Raw genomic sequence first — 22,467 nt, 5'->3', positions numbered from 1 at the left:
ACACCTGTCAGGGATGGTCTAGAGATAATACTTAGTCCTGCCTCAGTGCAAGGGGCTGGACTATCAAGGTCCTTTCCAGGCCGACGTTTCAATGATTAATGTATTAACTCAAACATTCCTTTGTAAATAGACAGGTAAGCATCATTATCCCTATTTAACAGATGGGCAAAGGGAGGGGCCAAGAAGGTAAGTGGCTAGAACAGTCACTCAGTGAATCTGTGACCGAAATAGAAATAAAAACCAGGAATCCTGACTCTCAGCAGTCGCTTTTCTAGACTACAATTCACTAGATCCTCTGAAAAGACACTCTAGTGTTCATTACTGGTTCTAATACATGACTAGCTCTGGAGACATGGACTTTTTTAAATGTTTATAAAGTATCTGAAAGAAATTTAATTTACATTGTTTTTCACATGGAGATAATCTCTCAGTAAGGTCCATGCGAAGTATGAATGGCAAGATTGCAGTCTGCCACAGAACCCAGTGTTCAGAAAGACATAACTTTAGCCCCATAATAAACGATTCCTTACAACAATGAAAACCAGACAAGCAATGAGCCAAATCCTGAAGGCCTTACTCAATTTTTACTGAGTTCTTGCTCAGACAAAACTCCCATTGACTCCAACAAGGTTTTTCCGGCATAAAAACCGTGGATTTAGGGATATGTCCCCAGAATGTTATTGTGTAGCTGGCATAACATAGAGACCCCAGCCTTGCATTCCTTGCACGCACACACAACTCCCATTGATGTCATCAGGAGTTTGACAAGGTATGGTGGATCAAGACTATAGATAGCTGATGTTCTCAAAAGCAAACTAGGGAAAAGTAGCGTAGATGAAATGACTAGAAGGTGGATACACAACTGGTTGAAAGACCATACTCAAAGTGTAGTTGTGGATGGATCTCTGTCAGACTGGGAGGATGCCTCTAGTAGGGTCTCACAAGGGTCAGTCCTTGGTCCACTGCTATTCAGTATTTTCATTAATGACTTGGATAATGGAGTGGAGCATATGCTTATAAAATTTGCAATCCGGTGGGTAGTGAAGACGTACCCTAAGAGTAGTTAAGCTCAGGAACAGTCTTCCAAGGGTGGTTGTGGAGTCATCATCACTGGAGGTTTTTAAGAAGAAAGGATGGACAAATGTGTCAGGGATGGCTTAGGTTTACTTGGTCCCGTCTCAGTGCAGGGGGCTGGACGTGGTGGCCTCTCAAGGTTCCTTCCAGCCCTACATTTGTATGATCCTATGATTTTAAAGAAGGCAAAAGTGTTCCCAAGTCACTAGTCAATTCAGACAATATTTTTATGCATCATTTGCCTCATTGAGCTTTCCACTTTTTATAAGAGGATAACTGGAAGTGAACTCCTCCCACAGCCCTTTGGACTTGATAGCTCTGTTTCGCTTGGACAAAGATTGCAAACCTTATCATTTCTTGTTTTCAGATGGTCTCAAACCTCTCCTTGCAGGTGAGTTTTGGTGCAAGCTCTTCCAGATAATGGCCAGGATGAGGCAGGAGGGGAGGACCAAGGGCAGGGGTTTGAATCTGGTTGTCTGATGAATCTGTTTTTAGCTGAGCGGAGCCATTGCATTATCAAGTCACACCTTTCTAATACATGCTGACCGTTTCACAGCACATGCCCATTAAGTATTACAAATACATTGATCCGTCTGTCCCTATATGCTACATTTGAAAGTTATATATGGTATTGAGTGAACCCAGCCGCCATATCTGTGCTGGTGAAGGATGGTCCATAAATTCCTTGCCTGTGCCAGTACCTTGGCCAGGATCACTACACAGCAGGGGTGGGCAAACTGCAGTTCGCAGGCTGGATCCCGCCCACCAGCTGTTTAAATCCAGCCCTTGAGCTCCTGCTGGGGAGTGGGATCTGGGGCTTTCCCTGCTCCGGTGCTCCAGCTGGGGAGCAGGGTTGGTGGCTGCTCCATGTGGCTCCCGGAAGCAATGGCATGGCCCCCCTCTGGCTCCTACACGTAGAGGCAGCCATGGGGTTCCACTCTGCATGCTGCCTCCACCCCAAGCACCACCCCAGCAGCTCCCATTGGCTGGGAACTGCAGCCAATGGGAGCTGCAGGGGCGGTGCCTGCAGACGGGGCAGTATGTGGAGCCACCTGCCCATGCCTGTGTGTAGGAGCTGGAGAAGGGACATGCCGCTGCTTCCAGGAGCCGCTTGAGGTAAGCACCGCCCGGAGCCTGAACCCCTGAGCCTCTCCCCACATCCCAACCCCCTGCCCCAGCCCTGATCCCCCTCCCGCCCTCCAAACCCCTTGATCCAAGCTCCACCCTAGAGCCCGCACCCCCAGCTGGAGCCCTCATCCCATCCCGCACCCCAACCCTTGCCACAGCCTGGAGCCCCCTCCCGCACCCTGAACTCATTTCTGGCCCCACCCCGGAGCCCGCACCTCCAACCAGAGCCCTCATCCCCTCCTACACCGCAACCCCAATTATGTGAGCATTCATGGCCCGCCATACAATTTCTATTCCCAGATGCGGCCCTCAGGCCGAAACGTTTGCCCACCCACGCTACACAGTGTTTCCAATCCCTCCAGTTAGAGAGGGTGGCCCAGTGCCAGTCCTCCTGGCAGGCAGAATCTAATACCCTCCCACAGCTGGCTGATTGGCAGTGTGTGTTAATTTGAGAGACACTGCATATGGCTTCTCTACAAATTGAAGCGAGACGCTGCTGTTTGCCACATACCTCTGACAGCAAGCAGAGGGTTAATCCTCTCTCTCCTTTGGGTTGCTAATGATTATATGCACTGGAATAGCAAAGCTGTAGCCTTTTATTTGCCATTGAACAGGTGCTGCTGCTCCCACAAAGCAAATTTGCTTTTTTCTCCTGATGAAATAAGCAAAATAAAGGTTGCTTCCATCCCATTTCAAATATGTTTTTTCTTTCTCCTCCACTAACTGAAAGACAAACACAGACTGGGAAACAGAATGCATATTATGCAAGAAAACCTATAATCTAGGAACATCTTTGATTAGAAGGCTGCTGTCACGGACGTGTATTTCTTAGCCTTTCTTTTTCTTCTGGTTTATCACTTGTGCCTTTTGTCAGATTGTTCCTTCTTCTTCTCTTCCCAGCCTCTTCACAATGAATCTTCATTTTCCCTCTGACACACTTGTATCTAAATTCCTCATTTCCTGCCTTTTTTTATTTATATCTGTTGCCTGGTGATTTGATCATGCTGTGGAATACAGGATTAGCAATCTCCCTGTCCTTGGGTACTGCTCAAGGACACCTGTTCAACAACTTGCACCATTTCCTTCCCCTCCTTAACCCTTTCGGGCATTGAACTTTGCCATGTGCAAATAATAATAAATATAATAAATAATATTAATAATTTTAAATACCATAACCACTACTTTTACAGTACATTATAATCTTCATTCTTCAACAGCTGGCATGGCCTTTCCTAAGAGGCTTACACCGGAATCTAAAGAATGTGACACTAAAAAAAAAATAATAATACACAGTCTTTGAACTTTGCAAATAGTTTAGCAGCTGTTCCTGTAGAGATAGCTTATACTTTACTCAAAAGTGAAATGCTAATTCAGCTATTATCATCAAATGGGATACCTGTCTTTAGTAATCCTTCAACTCCCAGCTTCCAGTATAATTCCTTGCCACAATGTTATTTTTTTCATTAAACAGCTACATTCACAATATTAGACAGAGGTTTAAAACGAGCAGGCTGATTTGACGCTAACTGTGGCAGATCTTGAGGATCAGATTGAAAGGAATTCTTCTAATTCTGCAGAGAAGATTCTATCCTGGAGCAAGCATGGAGTTGAGGCCACCTGTCAAAATGCAGTTAAGATGCTGGAATCTAGTTAACGTTAGCACCATCTAGAAGAGCTTAGGTTATCCAGAAAGGTACCGTTCAGACGCTACCTTACTGGACTGACTAGGTTCAAGTAAGTCGGCCAGAGGCTGTTGCATTGGGTTCCCAGGGATGAGGTGCAAAGTGCACTGGTCTCCAGTAGGGCTAGCTGTTCCACCTGGAGGGTGTGGCATGTATTTAAACATGTGGGCAAAAAGGTCATGCTAGAATAAAGGAGGCAGTCGAAGCCTTTACTCCTCTGTCCCTTAAAAAATGGAGGAAGAATCTGATCTCTGCTCTTCTTAGAATGCTTTAATGGTTCTCCAGGATGACCCTGCAGGAGAGGGGAGTGGGCCCTCGCTCCTGTTTGAGGGAGGCACAGTCCTAGCACTGGAATTGGTGTGAATAGCACAGGATCCCACGGGACTGCTGTCATTACAGGGCATGAGTTCTTGATGATGAGAGCCCTCGCTGAGGAGCTCTGTGACCATGCCCATCTGCCTTTGTAGGTGACGCAACAAAGGCCCTATCCATGATACCCAGACAGCTGTGCCAGGGAGCCAAACAATTTGGTTGTCCCCCAGCCTGGCTATAAATGTAGCTCAAATCTGTGGTGCAGGTAACCCTGTTTCATACCCAGGTACAGCCTATGCTATAAGTCTGAACCAGGTCAATAGGCAAATCAGAGGGAAACAAAATGGCAATGAGGTTCCCTGGCCTCTTGGTGTTTATTCCTCCAACAGCTCAGCTGTAGTTAGCTGTATTGATTGACTGAACCATCCTTCTCATATAATTTTTCTCCTCTTCCATGAGCTCAGCCTCTCTGATCTTGTTGCATGGTTTAATCTCCTCCTGGTTCAGTGGCTCTTGTCCTGTTCCATCTCTTTACCATGAGCACCCCAGGACCCTACCTCATTCCTTATGTGTTGCCTTTGGTTTTCCAAGCCAGCGACCCCTGTCATTGCCCTGACAGAGAGAGCGAAATACATTAACCTGAAACATGGAGCCTGCTCCAAGAAGCTTTCAGAGATGAGGTGTGCCCCTTTAGAAAAATTTCATGTTCAGCAGTGTAGTTAAACTCTGCCCAGACCAGTGCAACCTCCCTGAAGTCAGTGGATAGCACATGTATAAATCAAGGCAGGAGTTAGCCTTAGTTCAGTGCTACTCTATTCGTCTCCAGCAGGAGGTACCAGGGCGAAGACTCCAGGGTATCATCATTGCCTCCTGCTTGTCACTTGTACATAAACAGCCCATGCCTGACTCCAGGTGATAGTGGGTGAATTGCCAAGGACTGGGAGATTTTGTTTGGCTGAGATGTCCAGAAGCGATTCTGCTGCATATTGAAAAGTTACATGAATGATGTGGCCTCCTCTTCCCCCCACACCCATTCCCTTGTCTCCCATCCTCTCTTCCCTGACCACATTTCCTGTGTCTCACTCCCCAAAGCCCTATTCTATCTCAGGGGAAAGACCCAAAGGGCTCTCAGCTGACATGGTGATGGGGGCGTCAAGACACCTGCATAGAACAGAAAACCTCAGATTTCCTTGGTCGTTGCTGTCAAGGTCTCTGGAGTGACCCATGGCTGTGAATGCCCACCTCAAGAAACAGGGCACAAACCCCGAACTGGTTGTATGTTGTATACTTAGATTTTATCCACCAAGTGTGAACAAATCAAGCACTACAACACCCTCAACATGGAACCACAGACAGCCCCCTTGGGCACTCCAGTCTATTTTGCCACTCAGGCAGGCTTGCCTTAGTGATAGATGGTCCCTTACACCAAAAATCACAATAATATTCAGGTTACTCCCAGTCCCTAAGGACCAGTCACTTACTCCAGGTCAGGTGCACCCTAGATCTCTCACCAAAGTGAACACTTGTAAGCAATCCTATAATGAACTAAAGGTTTATTAACTAAGAAAAAGAAATGAGAGTTATTTAAAGGTTAAAGCTGGTAAACACACACACGAGTTACAGTCTTAAGTTCCAAAAGATGAGAGTAGCTGCTATAACATGCAAGATTTATATGTCCTTTAGGGCTAGCCCATGCTAAACAACTGGGGACCCCTTGCTTATGCTTCAAAACTTCACCCCTCAGAATTCAGGCAGCATAGGGATACAATTTCTCTTTAACAGGGATTTTTATTCCCTTCCCCCCAGCATTCAAACTGTGATGGGATGAGGGCGTAGTTTGACTTCTGTATTTGGGGAGACAAGGGGCTTAATAATATGTATAGGTCTAACTTCTGGATTTACTGATTGTTAGTGGTAATTAAATTACAGAGTACTTGAAATCACAAATACAGTTTACATTCATTATTTAATCACCTTTATTTTTTTTATTTTTCCTCAATTATTTGCCTTGTATACCAGCTACCACTTAAAGAGCAGCATTCGCATAAAAAAATTATTGAATAAACAGAACCAAGCACTTTCATGTAACTATGAATCATGTCTCCCTGATTTTAGAGTTACATAAACATTGTCTTAATATAAAAATACTGTATTTATCTTAATGTAGAGGCAATTGTCTTTCCCTTTAGTTAGCTTTTCTCGGTTTTAGATAGAGTAAAATGGACCTAAGTTAAAACAGAGGACTATTTTACTCAATTTAAAACTTTTAAAGGTCACAGAGTCACTTGTCCATCGGTGTTTTGCATCATTTTATAGAATCTAATAGAAAATTATATGTCTGCTATAGGTTTTTAGAGTAATTTCTCAAGGTGCTTGATCTAATTCCTATTGAAGTCAATAGGAATCTTTGGCAAGATCTACGCTCCACACCCCTGAGCGACATAATTATACGGACCCTACCTCTCCTTCTTCCCGCCCCCTCCCTCCCCCCCAACGCAGACAGGCAGAAGCGACCAACAAAACCTTTTATCCGTTGATGCTTCACAATGGCTTGTCTGGTCTACCCAGGCCTTTTGTTGGGGAGGAGATAACGCCTCTTGTGGTAAACTAGCATTTCACACTTGGTAATGCTTCTCCCCAGCTGTGGGGATTTACAGTCTTAACAAACATGTTAATAGGTACAGAGCAAACACTTAAATATTACCTTATATGATGGGATACAGATATTATAAGTAAGATTAAGGCATGCAGCATCCTACAATCATTTCATAAAGTCTAAATGCATTCTCGTAACTCTAATATCTATTTTAGCAATATGAACACACAGACGATCCAGGCTGATTTCCAGCTATGCATTTGTCAGTGTCCAGTGAGGCCTAGGAGTCTTGGCATGAGCTGGCACTTGGTCTGCAAGCATCACGGTTACATTTTCATGTGGATAAATACTGGAGGCTTATGGAAGTTGCATTATGAAACCACTGAACATATGAAAGTTGCTGGTTTGGGATTTCATTAAAAACTTGAAACTCAGACCAGGATCAGCACAAGGTTCATGAACAATGCTTTCAAGTAATCCTGGGCTTTACATCATAAAACAGGTGAAATTCACCATTTCACATAGCTTTCATGCAAAATCAGGTTAAACTCAGCAGCAGTTTTGACTGCATTTTTGAGGCTTGGGATTCAGTGGGATTACACAAATGTGAGAGCAGAATATATCTCGTTGTGGCTACCTTACACAGAAATGGACACATTCACTATGCTAAGTAGCGATATACAGTACCCATGGCAAAATGCATGTGCAACATTCCCATATAAATACACTGCATGGGGAGTGGAACAGAGTTTATACTAAATGGATAAATCACCCAAGGAAAAAATTACTTGCTCAGCAGAAAATAATAGATCACCCATCTAATCAGAGACATCTGCTCATTGGACCAGATACATCACTTACTGACAGGGTACTGCATATATCACCTGCAGGATATAAGGGCGTCTGAGGCCTGTTGTAAAGTTATATTACATTTCAGCCACAGTGAAGCCTAGACTTGCTGGGAACAATATACAGCGCGGTCTTGTAAGGCAACCTGGCCATAATACTGACCAGTAATAGTGTTTATACAGAGAGCTGGCAATGATGAACCGTGGTAATTCAGTGGGGAGATAATAGGCAACAATGTAATGACCTGGCTGTTGTTAGCAATGGGATGATACCAGACTGGTACCACTAACTGGAAGCAGACAGGAAGGCCTTGTGAGTGCCATCCAAGGCTTTTGCACAGTCCTTCGTGCCCTGAGGGGAATACGGGCTGGGGGAAGCTGAACGTTTCTCCCCGAGAACAGAATGAGTGAAGTTCCCTGGAGAGATAAAGTGATCTAGCAGGGCTGTATGGTGAAAGAGGAAAGGCTTGAGTTTCTCTTAACATAGCCCCAAGAGTCTGAACTCTTCTCCTAAGAGAGCCAAGACAGAAATCTAGTGTGTGCTTGTTATTTCCTTGATATTCTCCCAGGATACCTTAGGTGGGGTGCTGTCTTCCTCCCACTCCTTACCCAAAACAGCTGCTTCCTCCTCAGCTGAGGGAGGAGGGGAAAGAGAGGACAGGCCCGTGAGAACCATTTCTCCCACTCCACCCTGTGTGCAAGTTTCTTAGCTGGCACCATGCATTCTGGTCACCATCCTCCCTAGCCTGTGGATCCATCTTCACTGCACTGGGATATGCCATTCCTCCAGGCCATGGAGTGGGTATTTTCCCAGTGAGTGACTGCAATCATGCGTGCGTACGTACACCCACACACACACTCTCTCCACATCATCCATGTCCAATCACTCATGTCAACCCAAGCTTACGTAGCACCACTGTTCTTTGTCTTTCCTCCATTAGCTTACATTTCATTGGCATCATATCTCCTTCTTCCCGTGCTTCCTTTTTTTAAGGTCTCTACTCAGCAACGTATTCCCAAGTCCACAGTAGCTCTAATAGTTTGAACCACCATTAACACTAGGCTCAAAGAACGAGGCAGGGGCTGCATGCTCACCTCCTATGGGTACAGCCCCAAACCCACATTATAAGCTTGCTCTGTCTTTAAAGTCTCCTATCTGTGATTTCACCTTGGCTTTTATTTTAATTACATCATGATAAACTGCTCCAAAATATAAAAACCTTTTGATTTGTCATCACTGGAGATTTAGGCATGAAACAGAGCACAGGCCAATGAAAATAACATTCCCTGGGTTCATACCAGGAGTGCCCTCTTCAGCCACCGCACAGTACTTGTTATCACCAGCATGGGCACTTTTTACTTTATTAACACTGCAGTATCTCAACTGTACTATGTAATTTGGAGGCTGCTCTCCCATAGTGAACCCTCAGGCCAGCAGTTCTGTCTGCAGGATATTACACCTGCACATGTCAGTGCTCCTCCGGGGACAAACAACAGAACAAGGCTGGGGCTTGCCAGACCTGGCATTTTCTTCCTACAGTAGCTGAGGAGAAGAAACAAACTTCTTCCGCACCGTATGGGCTGCACTGCTTTCACATTTGACTTCCGGGTGTTGGGCCCTGGATAGTTTTCTTGCCGTGCGCCAGCTGGTGTCACCTCTCTTGTACCAAATCTTTAGCTTTTCTGTGTTGATACAAAACAGCAAGTTTTCTTGCTCCGTGTCACTTAAGGTTGCTTCTACTTTGTATGGCATGTACTCCTTATCTACTACTCATGGCATTATTATTAGAACACATTGCCCCTGGGGTGTGGGGGACGTTGCCCAGGAAGTCGGAGGAGTTGTCCACCTGGGAGACCTTGGGGTTGACGGTGGCAAAGGCCTGAGTGGGGAGAGAGTCATCAGGAGTACAGGGCAGAGAGGACCAGTGCATGCAGCTCTATATGGTCTGTATAGGATAGTCCATATGGGACTGCCAGTGGGCAGTGAGGATGGTAGGGCCATATGGAGGACATTGCCCAGGCAGGATGCACAGCTGCAGGCTGTATATGGTTATAGTGTGTTAGGATAGTTCATATGGAGTTATACTGCCCAGTGAGGACCATGGTCAGTCTGGGTTGGTGGCAATGTTGGTAATGGTCTGTATGGCTTTATATAGCGATACAGTCACATTTAGAGTGGGGAGGTAAAGGGGGAAGGCTGGTCATTATTGAGTCATATGGCATGGGGCTGGATGGGTCATATAGAGTTATGTGGTGGGGGTGCAAAGGGGGAGCAGTTTGATCCTCTTCATTATGAAATGCACCAAATTTGCCTTCAGAAATAACAATAATACCAAACTGCACCTTGGTGGTATATATTTGGTATTTAAAACGAAAAAAACCCCTCCAGATTTCACCAAAAAACTAGACTTTCTGGGCAAAGACAATCAGTCGGTTGGGTGGTAATTGTCACTGTAAAATGTTTCTGTGGTAGTTCTGGGTTCCTTTTCACCCCCCCCCCCCCAGCCCCACGTTACAAACCAGTTTCTTTTCAAACAGCAGGGCTGGAATGGAAAGGTTATTGATACCGCTACTCCTGTCATCCTGTGTGTGCGCAACACAGAGCAGTTCCATGGGCGTCAGCAGGGTCCGGAATAATTGTCTTCTCTAATTAACTGGTTATCAAACAAGAACATTTCATTAGGGTACAATTACTAGCTGCTTTGCTGAGACACAGGAGGTGTCAGGATTACGACTCCAACGTATGCTTCTTACAGCTCTGATATTTTTTTTCATAATCACTAACTGTATTTGCTCCCCCCCCGCCACCATCCTCCACCCCCTCCCTTAATGACTAATGAATTCTGCTTACGAATAAGCAAAATAAATCAGCAGGCATGACAGATTATCAAGGAACACATGTAAAATATTTGGAGCATCTTTAAATCTGATAAATGACTTTGAAATTAAAATCCCTGGGAGAAAATGTGATTTAATTAGAAAGTAGCATGGTTCTGTCAATATTTAAATGAAAACTTTAAAAGGTCATAAACACTGCTTCAAAGCTCCTTTAACACAGAGGCGTTTTAAACGGCTTCACTAGGATCTGCTGTTCACACTTAAGCCCTACATTTTCAAAGTGTCATGCAGTGTTTTTAGCCACAAGACTCCCATGGCTCAATGTGTAAATTCTTGGCCCCACTGAGTGGGAGTTTTGCCATTGACTTCAGTGAAGCCAGGATTTTACCACATAAAGTCAGGTCTGGGCTGTGACCTAAACAAGGTTGCCACCAGTTGTGTTAACGTCATACGGAATAAGGTTTAACGGTCAGCGTAGAACCGCTGAGTGTGTCAGGACAATTGTTGGCCATCATGTTTGGACATGGTGACATTTTGTCCTGAGGATCATGTGGCTAAATCCACACGCACATACACACAGCTCTTTGAAAGCTACTTCAGATAGATTCCTGCTGGAGTGTTTCCAGAGTCACCTTCCCCTAATGTTACTCAGCCCTAGTGGATCTAATAGATCTCAGATTCCAGGACTTGGCAACAATTTCCAAGTAGCACATGCCAAGAAGTCTCCCCACCTCCCCTATGTGAAGGGCAAGCCGTATGGCTGCTGTGTGAGAAGGACTTGGAGGAGGATGCTTCAGAAAGAGTGCAGACCCTGGGAAGGCTCTCAGAATATATTAATCTGTGACTTACTGTAGTCTCGCAGTGCTGAGCTTCCAGATGCCTCGTGTTTCCTTAAGAGTTCAGCACACTTCAGCATCGATTAAGGAGACGAAATGTCGGTGGAGCTCCCCTCTAACTTGCCACCTTCAGGAAGAGGACAAGTAGCTCAGAAGTGCAACTTCTCGCCGGAAATGACCATTCCAAGTGTCACCACAGTAAATGTGTCAAAAGGAGAAACTGCCCGTTTATTTTTAAAACAAAAAAAATCTCTCGAGGGGCTTCTGCAGGCCCGAGGAGGAATAGTTTGATGTCAGGTTGGTTCCACGCTTTTCCACAAAGCAGTTTTTCCTTTTAGGGACCACAGCCGCCTAAATAGTGCACCACATATTACATTGCAACATCAGCCTAGAGTAGGGTCATAAATCTAGTTCAGCAGCAGGAGACCATTATCCTGTGACAAAGTTCCCTTCTGTTATTACTGCTTCTTAATATGAGGTCTCTTTGTTCAATTATCATGTAATAGATTGCTGTAGCAACTACAAGTTACTGGCACTTTCCAAATACAAGAGAAGACGCAGTTCCTGCGTCAAATTGCTTACAATCTAAAAAGACAAAGACCGATGAAGGAGGTGGGAAAGGGCTCTAACACACAAGCAAAGTGACTGGGGTGATAAGCACGTGACTTATTCGTTATTTGTTTCTTATTGTTTGTTTGTTAAGTTAAAAACTCTAAAATTCTCCTTCCTCCCCACTCTCCCAAGCACTATATTGCTGCTTCTCTGTGTGTACAGATGACAATAGTGTCCATGTCATTGAATGAGCTTCCATGCAGCGTTTGAGTCAAGAGCACTTTTAGTTTATGTGCTTCCAAAGACAAGAAAATCTCGTCCTAGGTATTTTATAGCAGCATAAGAGGAAAATAAATATGGTTTTGATTCATCACCATCAGATATGGTCGTTGTTATGTACTGACTTGAGAGATGGGGATGGATATTTCATTGTTATACTGGCATCTGATATTGCATTTGAGAGCATCTATTAAAAGCAAATTCCTCAGTATTACATATTCCTTTATACAAACCAATGAAGAGGACATGGGATTGAAAAGCCCCTGTGAAGAGGATGGCGTCCTTCATGCACTGGGACCAGATGAATGTTTTTCTGCACATTTTGGAAGAAACAATTTCAGCTCTGAAATCATTTCTGATTAGCTTTCATCCAATTTTCAGCCTTTACACGCAAGATGATCTTTAAAATGTCTGCCTCCCAATCTTGCACTCAGATCCTTTGTTAGTGTATCTGAGTTGAAGCAGTACATGACTGCAGCATGAATAAAAGTGTGTTCCAACTGGAACCATCTTTCCTGACACTGTTTTAGACACATGCCTGCACACCCAAACACTCACACATCGGTATGTGTATAATGCATATGTGTATGTGCATTTATAGGTGTGGCTGGTAGCACCACCTACTATTAAGGTTGCCTGATAATATATACAATATAGGCAGTGTATATGATGTATATTACACAACAAAAAATACGTTAAAAGCGAATAAAGGCTGCAAACTCTAGCACTCAAAAATTAGGAAATGTCAGAATTAAATATGTCTCTGTATTCTTAATTGGGTTCCTGTGTATGTATGCTAGACATCACACAGGAAGTCTGTGAAGAGTCCCCAGCTCTCCTGGGTTCCATCAGTGCCTTAACTACAAAAAAGCATCCTTTCTAATTCTGTTCTTGCACCATCCACTCAGTGAACTGAATGAGGCAGGGACCATGTAGAACAAATGTGATCGTTACTAAAGATTGTATCATAAAGCTTCCTACTAAGGGAGAAATTAAGATTGCATGGGCAACCTTGATTCTCCATTTCTCACTTTAGAGGGCTTGACTTTGTCATTTTAATGGTCTTTTAACCTAATTTTTTGTATCAAATTTCGTATCTTTTAAGTGAAAAGCCAGAAATTTCATCCTGGGAAACCATATTGACTCCTGCGTGATCTTTAGATCTGTGGGGCTGCTAAATATGCTCAGTGGGCATGAATGTCTGTGGGCTGGAACACCTTCTCAATTCTATTCACTTTACTGGAAGTTTTGCATGTGCAAGGACTTCAGGACCAGGCCCAACATCTCTCAGATTGATCCTTTTCAGAAGTGTAAAGAGAAATGATCCCATTCTTAGACGGTGCATTCAACCTAGAGCAAGTATGGTTTGTAAATTACAATCCTAAGGAAAGAAATAGCATGATGCAAAACCTCACACCCCTTTTTTGCCTTTCTGATACTACTGGGGCCACAATTATTTGAACTCTCACTGCCCAGTGTGGTAATACTGCGGGGCTGCAACAGCTATCAAGGCTGAGAGACCAGACATAGTAAGATAAAAAAGATCAGGGTGTGGACAGACACGACACAACGGGACATGCCAGGCAGGCGCCTTCAGGGTGTGCAGAAATGTGTGAACTCACTGGTAAAAACATTATTTACTCTTTGGCATTTGACTGTAATAAAATACTAATTTGTAACTGGATGGTTATCTTCCAATCCAGCCTGAGTAAGGGGCAGCGCAGGAACCAGATTGTGACTGGAGCTTGGACAGTTTAATCTCCCTTCCAGGCTGACTCAGCTGCACTGGCCAATTTATTGGCAGCATGGGGGTGGAGCCATAGCTCTGCCCAATCCCTGTCCATCTGAGCAGGGAAGGTCATAGCCCCGCAGGGGCTGCTCATCCCTTTGCACAGATCTTCGGGTGCACATAGCCCACAAAGGGAAGAAAGGGGGCTCCTTATAGCTCCTTGCCCCCCTGACAGGCATGGAGCTGGGCTCACAGGTGAGTCCTTGGTCATTTACATTACTTGACTATAATACATGATGCCATGATAGAAACACATGGCGAAAAAGAACTGAAAATCCCCTGTGGACATCAGCATATTTATTGTTGTAAAGTTGTTGTTTTGAAAGAAGAGTTAAATGCATTCAAATCTGTTCTAACTGAAGTTAACTTTGACTTGTTTGATGAGAGATTTGGGTTTCACACGGGAGGTTAGTAGATATTTTATTTCAGTAATTTCCTCCCTTGCCCAAATTTTTCTTTCATTTGAAAATATTTTTCTCACTTGATCATTTTAACTGGTTCCAGTTTGGTCCTTGAGGGCCATTGGGGAATTGGCCTGCATGAGACAGGGCTGTATTTCTGTGCCAGTTCTACAGACAGCTCACCAGATTCTGCTAATACTTATGCTCCTTGCAGCCTGTTGACTTCATACTAAGGTTTCATGAGTGTCATTCTGAGCTGAAAATTAGCCCAGCACAATACAGCTACAGTAAAACAATTGTTCTTATGGTAGAAAGAGACTAAATATCAGACTTGTTAAAGTCTGCAAAGCTCCATTTAGTGATGCTGAGTCTCAGGATATGTAGTGTTTTTCTCAAAGCACCAATTCGTGGCGAATCTCCGCATTCATTTGAAAAGGAAAATTAAGTTTCTAGCCCTTAAGGTTGCAGAGAAAAGCTTGAAAACATGAGCCTTAAAGACTCAAAAGCAGAAGGCAAAGAAAAAGAACCCAAAATTTAGGATTTCTGAAAATGTTGTGATTTTTAAATATGATTTTAAACATGATTTTGGGGGGTCTGACTCATGATTTTTGAACATTTGGAATTTGCAGTGTTGGGAGGCTTCCTTATATTGAATTAATTTGTTGGTACTTTTTCAAGTACCTGGAGCAGATTCTGTTCTCATTCACACACGGGGTAACAGTATGGAATGACTCCATTGACTGCACACTAGCGTCAGCGACAGCGGACCTCCTCCCCCTGACTCCATGACCCTCACTCTTACCATGAAGACTTTCCCCATATATTTCAATGAAATAGACAAAATCTCACTCATTCAGATAACCACAGCTTGACAGCCCTGGTAGCCATGAATCAAAGGGTGAGTGAAAAGGCACCTCTCTCTGAAACAGGTCTCTGGCTAGGGCAGATGTCAGCATAGAACCCTGATGGGGTTCTATTTTTTGTAATAGATTTGCTCCATTGACAGGGCTGTCCACTTTGGCATGCACCAGGAACACAGACTTCTCTGAACTATGCCATGAGAGAGAGGCTGTCCTTACCTCCCCAACCCACTCTCTCAGATACCATGGCAATGAGCACGTACAAATACTTAGCAAGGTTCAGATATCTAGCAAGGTTCAGATAAGGTCCCGCCCCAACTTCCCCAATATCTAAGGGTGTTCAGATGTAGGGGTTTGTTTGGGGCAAATTTTTCTCTCTCTCCCTCCCCCGCCCCCTTGGCAGCAGCACCTCAGTGAGAAATCAGCTTTTCCTGCATACTGTATTTTAAGGCCCCATCCCCGTTCCTTGTAACAAAGCAATGCAGCCCAGTGGAGACACGGGCGATCTGAGGAGGGTGAGATGTAGCAGTGCCAGACAGCACCCTGTTTTGCTTTATTAATTATTATTCATTGTTTGGTCCTTTCAGGCATATAAGAGGAAAACAGAAGCTGCGAAGAAGGAGTATCTAAAGGCTCTGGCAGCCTACAGGGCCAGCTTGGTTTCCAAGGTAACAGACAATGTGTTTCATACATGCGTCTCTATGGATGTGGCAATGATGAATTAGCTGGAACTCATGGAAATCTCTGGGGAGGAGCAAGTTTGTAAGAAATACACTGTAACCGTGCTATCAAAACTAATATCAGTGTTAAATACCTTCTGGAAGAGCTAAATGAAATGCTCTGCAGCACGACTTGAGCATACACAATGCAGTGTGGGTGCCAATTTTTTTTCCTTAACACACCAAAATAAGATCTAATTTATTATGGCACATTGGAGTGTTTGAAGGCAGGGCTTCCATGATCCCTCACTGCAGGTGGATTGCTCTGTAACCACACTGAGTAATAACTGATTTGCAGCTTTAGATAGGTTTCCATTTTGTCTTGGTTCCTCCCGCCCCCCCATCAGAGGGGGCTGAATTGTCAGCACTACGTTGACATCGCTCAAAGGTGAGATGTTATTTGATTCCATTACCCGGTTCTGTCACTCACTTACACCATTCCAGAGCATGGTGCTTGGATTCTTTACACCACTCTTGCAATTAGCTTCCAGGTAATAGGCTGACGAGCAAAAGGATTTGCAATATACAGGCATTTTGCAAAAGGAACTAAAGATAATGGGCCAGATCCGCAGCTGGTATAATTTGGGGCAGCAATGTCCATGGATTTACACCAGCTGAGGATCGGCTATGGTGGTTTTATAACTCTTTGGAGGTTTTGTCCCTTCCATGCCCACAACAGGAGACTTTCTTACCCATTACAGGAAAGTCAGCTTAGGGGACTCTCAGTACATTAATTCATGGCCTTACATGGGAGTGTGCAGAACAGAAGTAACGCCCAAGCCCAGTGCCCCCCTCACTTGCCAGTGTCTCCTAGAATGGTAGTGTGAGCCGTACACCCTCTTCAGCATGTCTGTCTGAGTGCCCATGGCCATTGATCAGGACACTGTTTGCCTTTCAAAGTAAGAGGAAGGAAGAACCTTCTGCTGGATTTAATTCCTGAGAGAGGAGAAAGGAACTGGTCTGTAAGGTTCCTAGATACAACCTGCAGATGTGAGTGTATTCCCCAATTTCCACTCCTGGCTCACCACTGATCATCTTGCTGTTTACCATCTGTGTCCTTATCAGCAGGTACCACCGCAGTCAATGGGCATCTCTGTCCATGGGGAGGAGGGAACACGTATGCTGACTTTGTCCACCTCCCAGTGGCTGCCTTCTCATATCCCAGGCCCCTTCTCCTGTCCCCTGAATCAAGAGGGGCCATGAGCACTGCAGCGAGTGATGCTCCTGACTCCTGGAAAGGGCTGGGGTGGCAAGGTGAGCCCTAAACTGTTCTGGAGCTGGGCTAAGTAGCCGGACTGGAGCCACATGTGCTGAGCGATCAGTTCAGCCCTGCTGGTGGCTCCGGCTGTGAGTCCAGCGCCCTGTGCAGTGTGAATACCCAGTCACTCCATTGGTGTCGGTGGTGTTACTGTGAATTCACACTGCTGCCAGTGAAAGCACATGGGGCACCTCCAGACTAGCAGGGAGGAGACTTTGGCTGTGTGAGGGAGGAATAGCAACTCCTTCTGGAGGGCACAGGTTCACACTGCGTGGGAAGAGTCCTGAAGGAGCAGCACAGCCATCTGCAGAGCAGAGCCCACGGTGTGATAGTGTTACAGGGCTCTGAGGTGGTTGTTTATTTTGGCTCCCTGGGAAGAGAAGGTTTTAGTTTCCCCTCCCCTGAGTCTGTCCTCTGCAGACCACCCTCCAGGTCCCATTTCTCTTCCCCACCCCAGCCAGTCCTGTCTTTCTTTCCTTTCCTCCCAACCTGTCTTCCCCATTTCTCTCTCTGCATCACTCGGGTGGGGAGGTTGCCTTCCATCCACCTCACTCCCCCACTACAGCTCCTGATCTGGGGTGGTCTCCTATGGTGTGGAGGGCAGTCGGCTTCTTCCTGCACCAGAACTCCCCCCATGGTGCCCCTTGGCCTATCCAGCTTAGTCCTCAAGTAGCACCTGTTGGCCTCAATGCCTGGAAGCACCCAGTGCTTCCCTTTCTCTCTCTTGATGTGGCCTGGGTGCTGTAGTAGACTCGGGGTGCAATTCCAGATGCTAGTTGAGTGGAGGTAGAGGCAACATCAGTGGAAGTGGAGAGCGGGGGCAGAGGATCAACCCTCCCGCCAGGTAGCGTTACTTCTGGGTTGTGACTTACCAGGTCAGTGCACAATATGGGACAAGACAGGAGTGCCGATATCACAGCAGTAGGTTCCATAGAAACAATATAGATTCTCTTTGTCCTGCAGCTATTCTTGCCCCATTGAACAGGGCTGGATCTGGGAGGAGGGGAGTTATATGCAGGCAGTAGATTCTCTGGACCATCATTATAGGGGAAAGTGCCTGTACTTTGTCATTGGAATTGTGCTAATGTTTCCTCCCCGCTCCTCTGTGCTTACTCTTCTCTTCCATTTAGGTTTGTGCACAGCGCAGTGCTAGGGAGAGTTTACTTTGGTGTAATCTAATGGATAGGTCTGCAGTTCAGGCAGACCTTCTAAATGGAAACAGAAGTCTGCGGTGCATTCAAGAAGGGGAGAAGGGTGCTGTTTCCCCATGCCAGGTTAGGAGAGAAGGTTAAAAACGAATGTGAATGAATTCCTAGAAAACAGGAAAGTGTACCGTCCCAAACAGTGAAGAAATAAATAGCTAATTAGTGCCATAACAGCTGTGAGCTGGGTAAATAACACATGGCAACAGCAACAGTAAAAAATAAAAACAACCTTCTCTGCTAGAGAGGAGGAATCCAGTCCAGAGGAGAAAGGATGGAGAGAGAATGGATCTGCCACTGTCAGTTCTGGAAATATATAAATGTCACTCTCAGTGAGGTCCCAGGCAGTGCTTAATTTGTGCCAGGGGTTGAGCCCTGCCACCTCTCAGCTTGGCAGTTCAGAGCCCCAGCCCCTCTGGCCTTGCTGCTTCAGTTATGAAAGTAAATAAATTTCTTGAGCTCAGGAACCTCTCTTGTTACAAATTAAGCACTGGTCCCAGGACATTAGTATCACACTTCTGAGATCTTGGCTCATCTCCTTCTGCTGGTTGGGTGTTCCTCATGCCCCCTTTATACCTTCATGGTTTCATACAGTAAATTTCATTCTGTTCGCTGTACCCAGTTACTCTATCCCCTTTACATCCCTGTGCACTTTCTGACATGAAGCCATTGTGGGTTCTCAGCAGCTCTGGCCATCTCTGCGGGGTTGGGTCTCAGGTCGGCTGTCATTGAGTCACATGGGCTCTGAGGTGTCCCAGGTCAGAAAGAGGGTATCAGATTGAGCGATGCTGTGTGCAGCCTGGACTCAGGGAGACAGACTGCTGAGACTCGGTGGTGTTTGGAGAATGTTAGCAAAGGGCATGGAGAAGGACAGAACTGAGGGAAAGATTTCAGAGTAACAGCCGTGTTAGTCTGTATTCGCAAAAAGAAAAGGAGTACTTGTGGTACCTTAGAGACTAACCAATTTATTTGAGCATGAGCTTTCGTGAGCTACAGCTCACTTCATCAGATGCATCCAATGAAGTGAGCTGTAGCTCACAAAAGCTCATGCTCAAATAAATTGGTTAGTCTCTAAGGTGCCACAAGTACTCCTTTTCTTTTAACTGAGGGAAAGTAGCCACTGGCATGTGAGGAACAAGAGGGACCCAATGAGCAGGGCCTAACCAAGGGTTAGGGTGGTTGAGACTAGCTAGAGGCAAGTGTCCCCATGCTGAAGGATAGTAGCAGGACTTGGAATCAGGTTCACATGGGAAGGGGAGGAGACCTGGGTGGGAGGAACAAGGAATGGGGATGGATTGATGGGAAAGATCTCAAAGGTTTGGCTAAACATCCAAATCTCATACTCTGAATGATGCCTTTTAAGTATCTTCCATTGCTAGCACCTTGCTGGCAGGGGACTGCCTTCCCTCAGTGGTTGTTATCAGTGCTGTCTCTCTTCCTGCACCATGGTAGTGCATCTCTATTTTGGCTAGCACTCTACAAGAAGCAGAGGCAGATTTCTATGCTGTGTCTATGGCCCTTGCAGGCTGACATCACACATGCACATCGCTCAGCCAGCCAGAACTCTGAAGGAGCAACGGCTCAGCTTCATGGCCCATCAACGTGACTCAAACGCTGCACGTGGCTTCAGCTGACAAGGTCCACAAGGAAACGGAACATCCTCATCAACATCCTGTAGAAGATGGGAGGCGTAGAGACAAATCACCAATAAATGTCTTTCCTTGACTAGTTTCAGAGTAGCAGCCATGTTAGTCTATATTCACAAAAAGAAAAGGAGGACTTGTGGCACCTTAGAGACTAACCAATTTATTTGAGCATAAGCTTTCGTGAGCTACAGCTCACTTCATCGGATGCATTCGACAGTCAGCCAGGGAGAAACCCAACCCACTTGTGAAACCACAGAGGGAGAATCTTAAATATAGGACATCAGCCTGACTTCTCTCCCCCCTCTCTCCCAATTGTGGTAGAATGTGACCTGTCCACTGTATGGCAGTGGAACTAGGTGTAGCTGTTGGCCCTTTCCTGCAGAGGGCGCCATCACAGTGAAGGACCAAACTAAGCTTCTGCCCTTGCTGAAGGTGTGGAGGGAGGGGACCGAATATACGCTTTCCTTTAAGAATTGGGACTGCCTTCAATGACAAGGGTGCCTGGCATGGAAACCTGTTAAACTTGCATGGGCTGATAGGCCCCGGGAGTGAGACTGTGTCAGACTGAGAGCTTAGTGATGTCAGCCTATTGTTAATATTGTGCAGAATTATACTTCATGTTAAAAATAACCCTGCATGGCTTAAACTGGAATGTAATTACAACCGGAGTAGCTACACATGTCATGCTGTGCAGTGAGCACCGAGGCATCTTGCCTCAGAGTTAACCGAGCCACACTTGAAGGTTAAGAGCTGTGGCGAAAAGGTCAAAAAGGAAGTAATCTAACTCCCTTTCACTGGTTTAAGTGTTTAAAAAGATTCATAACCGCTCTGAATGTATTTAGTATGAGCTTGCCGGGCTATTCTGATTTTGGAATGCTGTTCGTGCTGCCTTTAATACAGTGCAGCAGTATCTCGGTGCATACAGCAAGAAAGCAATAATCACTGTTGTGTGGGGGAGCGGTTAGAGAGAGCTGGAGTTTCAAAGAGTGAGTTTCACATTTAAATAAATGTGGAAATGAGATCATTTAGAGGCAAAGATATTTCCTGTGTCGGTATGTGCCTTAAAAACTTGCCTGTTGCTTCAGATAAGTAAACAGGTATTTGCAGTTAGAGAAACTTAGTATTTGTTGTATGCAAGTAAGCATAGGAGGTACAAGGGGATATTGCGGGGGGGGCCCAATCCTGCTCCAGATAGAGTCTACACACACTGCATCATCCGGGGTGACCTTCCTACTAGGGCTTAGTTTTATTGGTAAATCAAATCACAAGGCAATGTTGCCGAGTACATAGAGCTCTGGAGCTCAGGAGACCTGGGTTCTAGTCCTTGCTCTGCCACTGGCCTGCTGGGTGACCTTGGGCAAATCATTTCACCTCCCTGTGCATCTGTTTCCTCATCTGTAAAATGGGGTAATAATACTGCCCTCCTTTGAAAAGTGCTGTAAGATCTACCGATGAAAAATGCTGGCTAAGAGCTGATGCTAGTATTACTATATTATTAAGAAAATGTAGACTTCAGCCTAGCGTTCTCTTTGAGCACAGCTGCTGCTAGAGTTTCCCTGCAGGAACTCATCTTTCCCAGCCTAGTTCCCTCTGCCCCAGAGATCCCCTCCAACCCCATTTCTATCCTGACTGGAGCTAACAAGATTCATCTGACAGTCAGTAATTTATCTGACTCTTTATGCAAGGCTCTAGCACTCCCGTACAGGGCCCTAGCCAGTGCAGTGCTGTTACATGCAGACACCGAGACAAGATGCCTTTAAGAACCACCACTGGACTTCTGCAGTTACTGTGGGTGTGGACATGTGCAACTTTTATGTCCACTTTTGTGTGTGTGTTTATGCACCATTTGAAGTCAATTGCAAAATTCCAGTGCAGTGCAGGATTCTATGCATGTGTCTCTGTGTCTGTAAGAATATTAGGGCCTTTTCCCTCCCAACCCAGTTTCTCCTCCTTGGTCCTGCACCGAAGTCTTAAGCCTTAGTTGATTGCATCACAGTCAGTTACCATGGAAGATAATGTGATGTCCCAAATCCAGCATCCTGACTGATCTGCAGGATCAAAGAGGAGGATGCGATGGGCAGCAAGAGAACAAAGCCATCATACAAACACACACACTGTAGCGTTCGTAACTGTCAGGGTCAGAGCAGCTGAAAAGTGACTGTATGTGAGGGTCAGTTTTGATTCTAATAGATTTCAAGTTCTGCCTGGCCTAACAGCCTCTCACTAAGTCTGCCTAGAGCAACTCGCAGGATCTTGCCCTGAACCGACAACAGGCAGTGACATAAGGCAGTTAACTTAGCGACTGAGTGCAGGGGAGCACTGGCAGGGTTTGTGAAGGGTTTATGTACAGCAGCAGCAGCGGTTTGGTTTGGGAGGGTGGGGGTAGGTGGGGCGGGAGAGGCTTGAGGTTATGGCAGAAGTACTGGGAGTGTGTCTGAGGTGTGAGA

At 45.4% G+C, this 22,467-nt stretch overlaps 1 protein-coding gene across 6 annotated transcripts in view; it reads left to right on the top strand.

The window, feature by feature from the left end:
- Positions 1-22,467, top strand: part of TOX2 (TOX high mobility group box family member 2) — a 258,089-nt gene that overhangs the window by 220,097 nt on the left and 15,525 nt on the right. For all 6 annotated transcript variants that reach the window (XM_073309923.2, XM_073309922.2, XM_073309916.2 and 3 more), the window contains one exon: positions 15,783-15,863. In XM_073309923.2, the coding sequence (XP_073166024.1) occupies positions 15,783-15,863 (81 nt within the window). The remainder of the gene's footprint in view (positions 1-15,782; positions 15,864-22,467) is intronic.

The sequence above is a fragment of the Lepidochelys kempii genome, chromosome 13 (assembly GCF_965140285.1).
Source record: "Lepidochelys kempii isolate rLepKem1 chromosome 13, rLepKem1.hap1, whole genome shotgun sequence".
NCBI lineage: Eukaryota > Metazoa > Chordata > Testudines > Cheloniidae > Lepidochelys > Lepidochelys kempii.
This window is presented reverse-complemented; position numbering and strand designations above follow the sequence as displayed.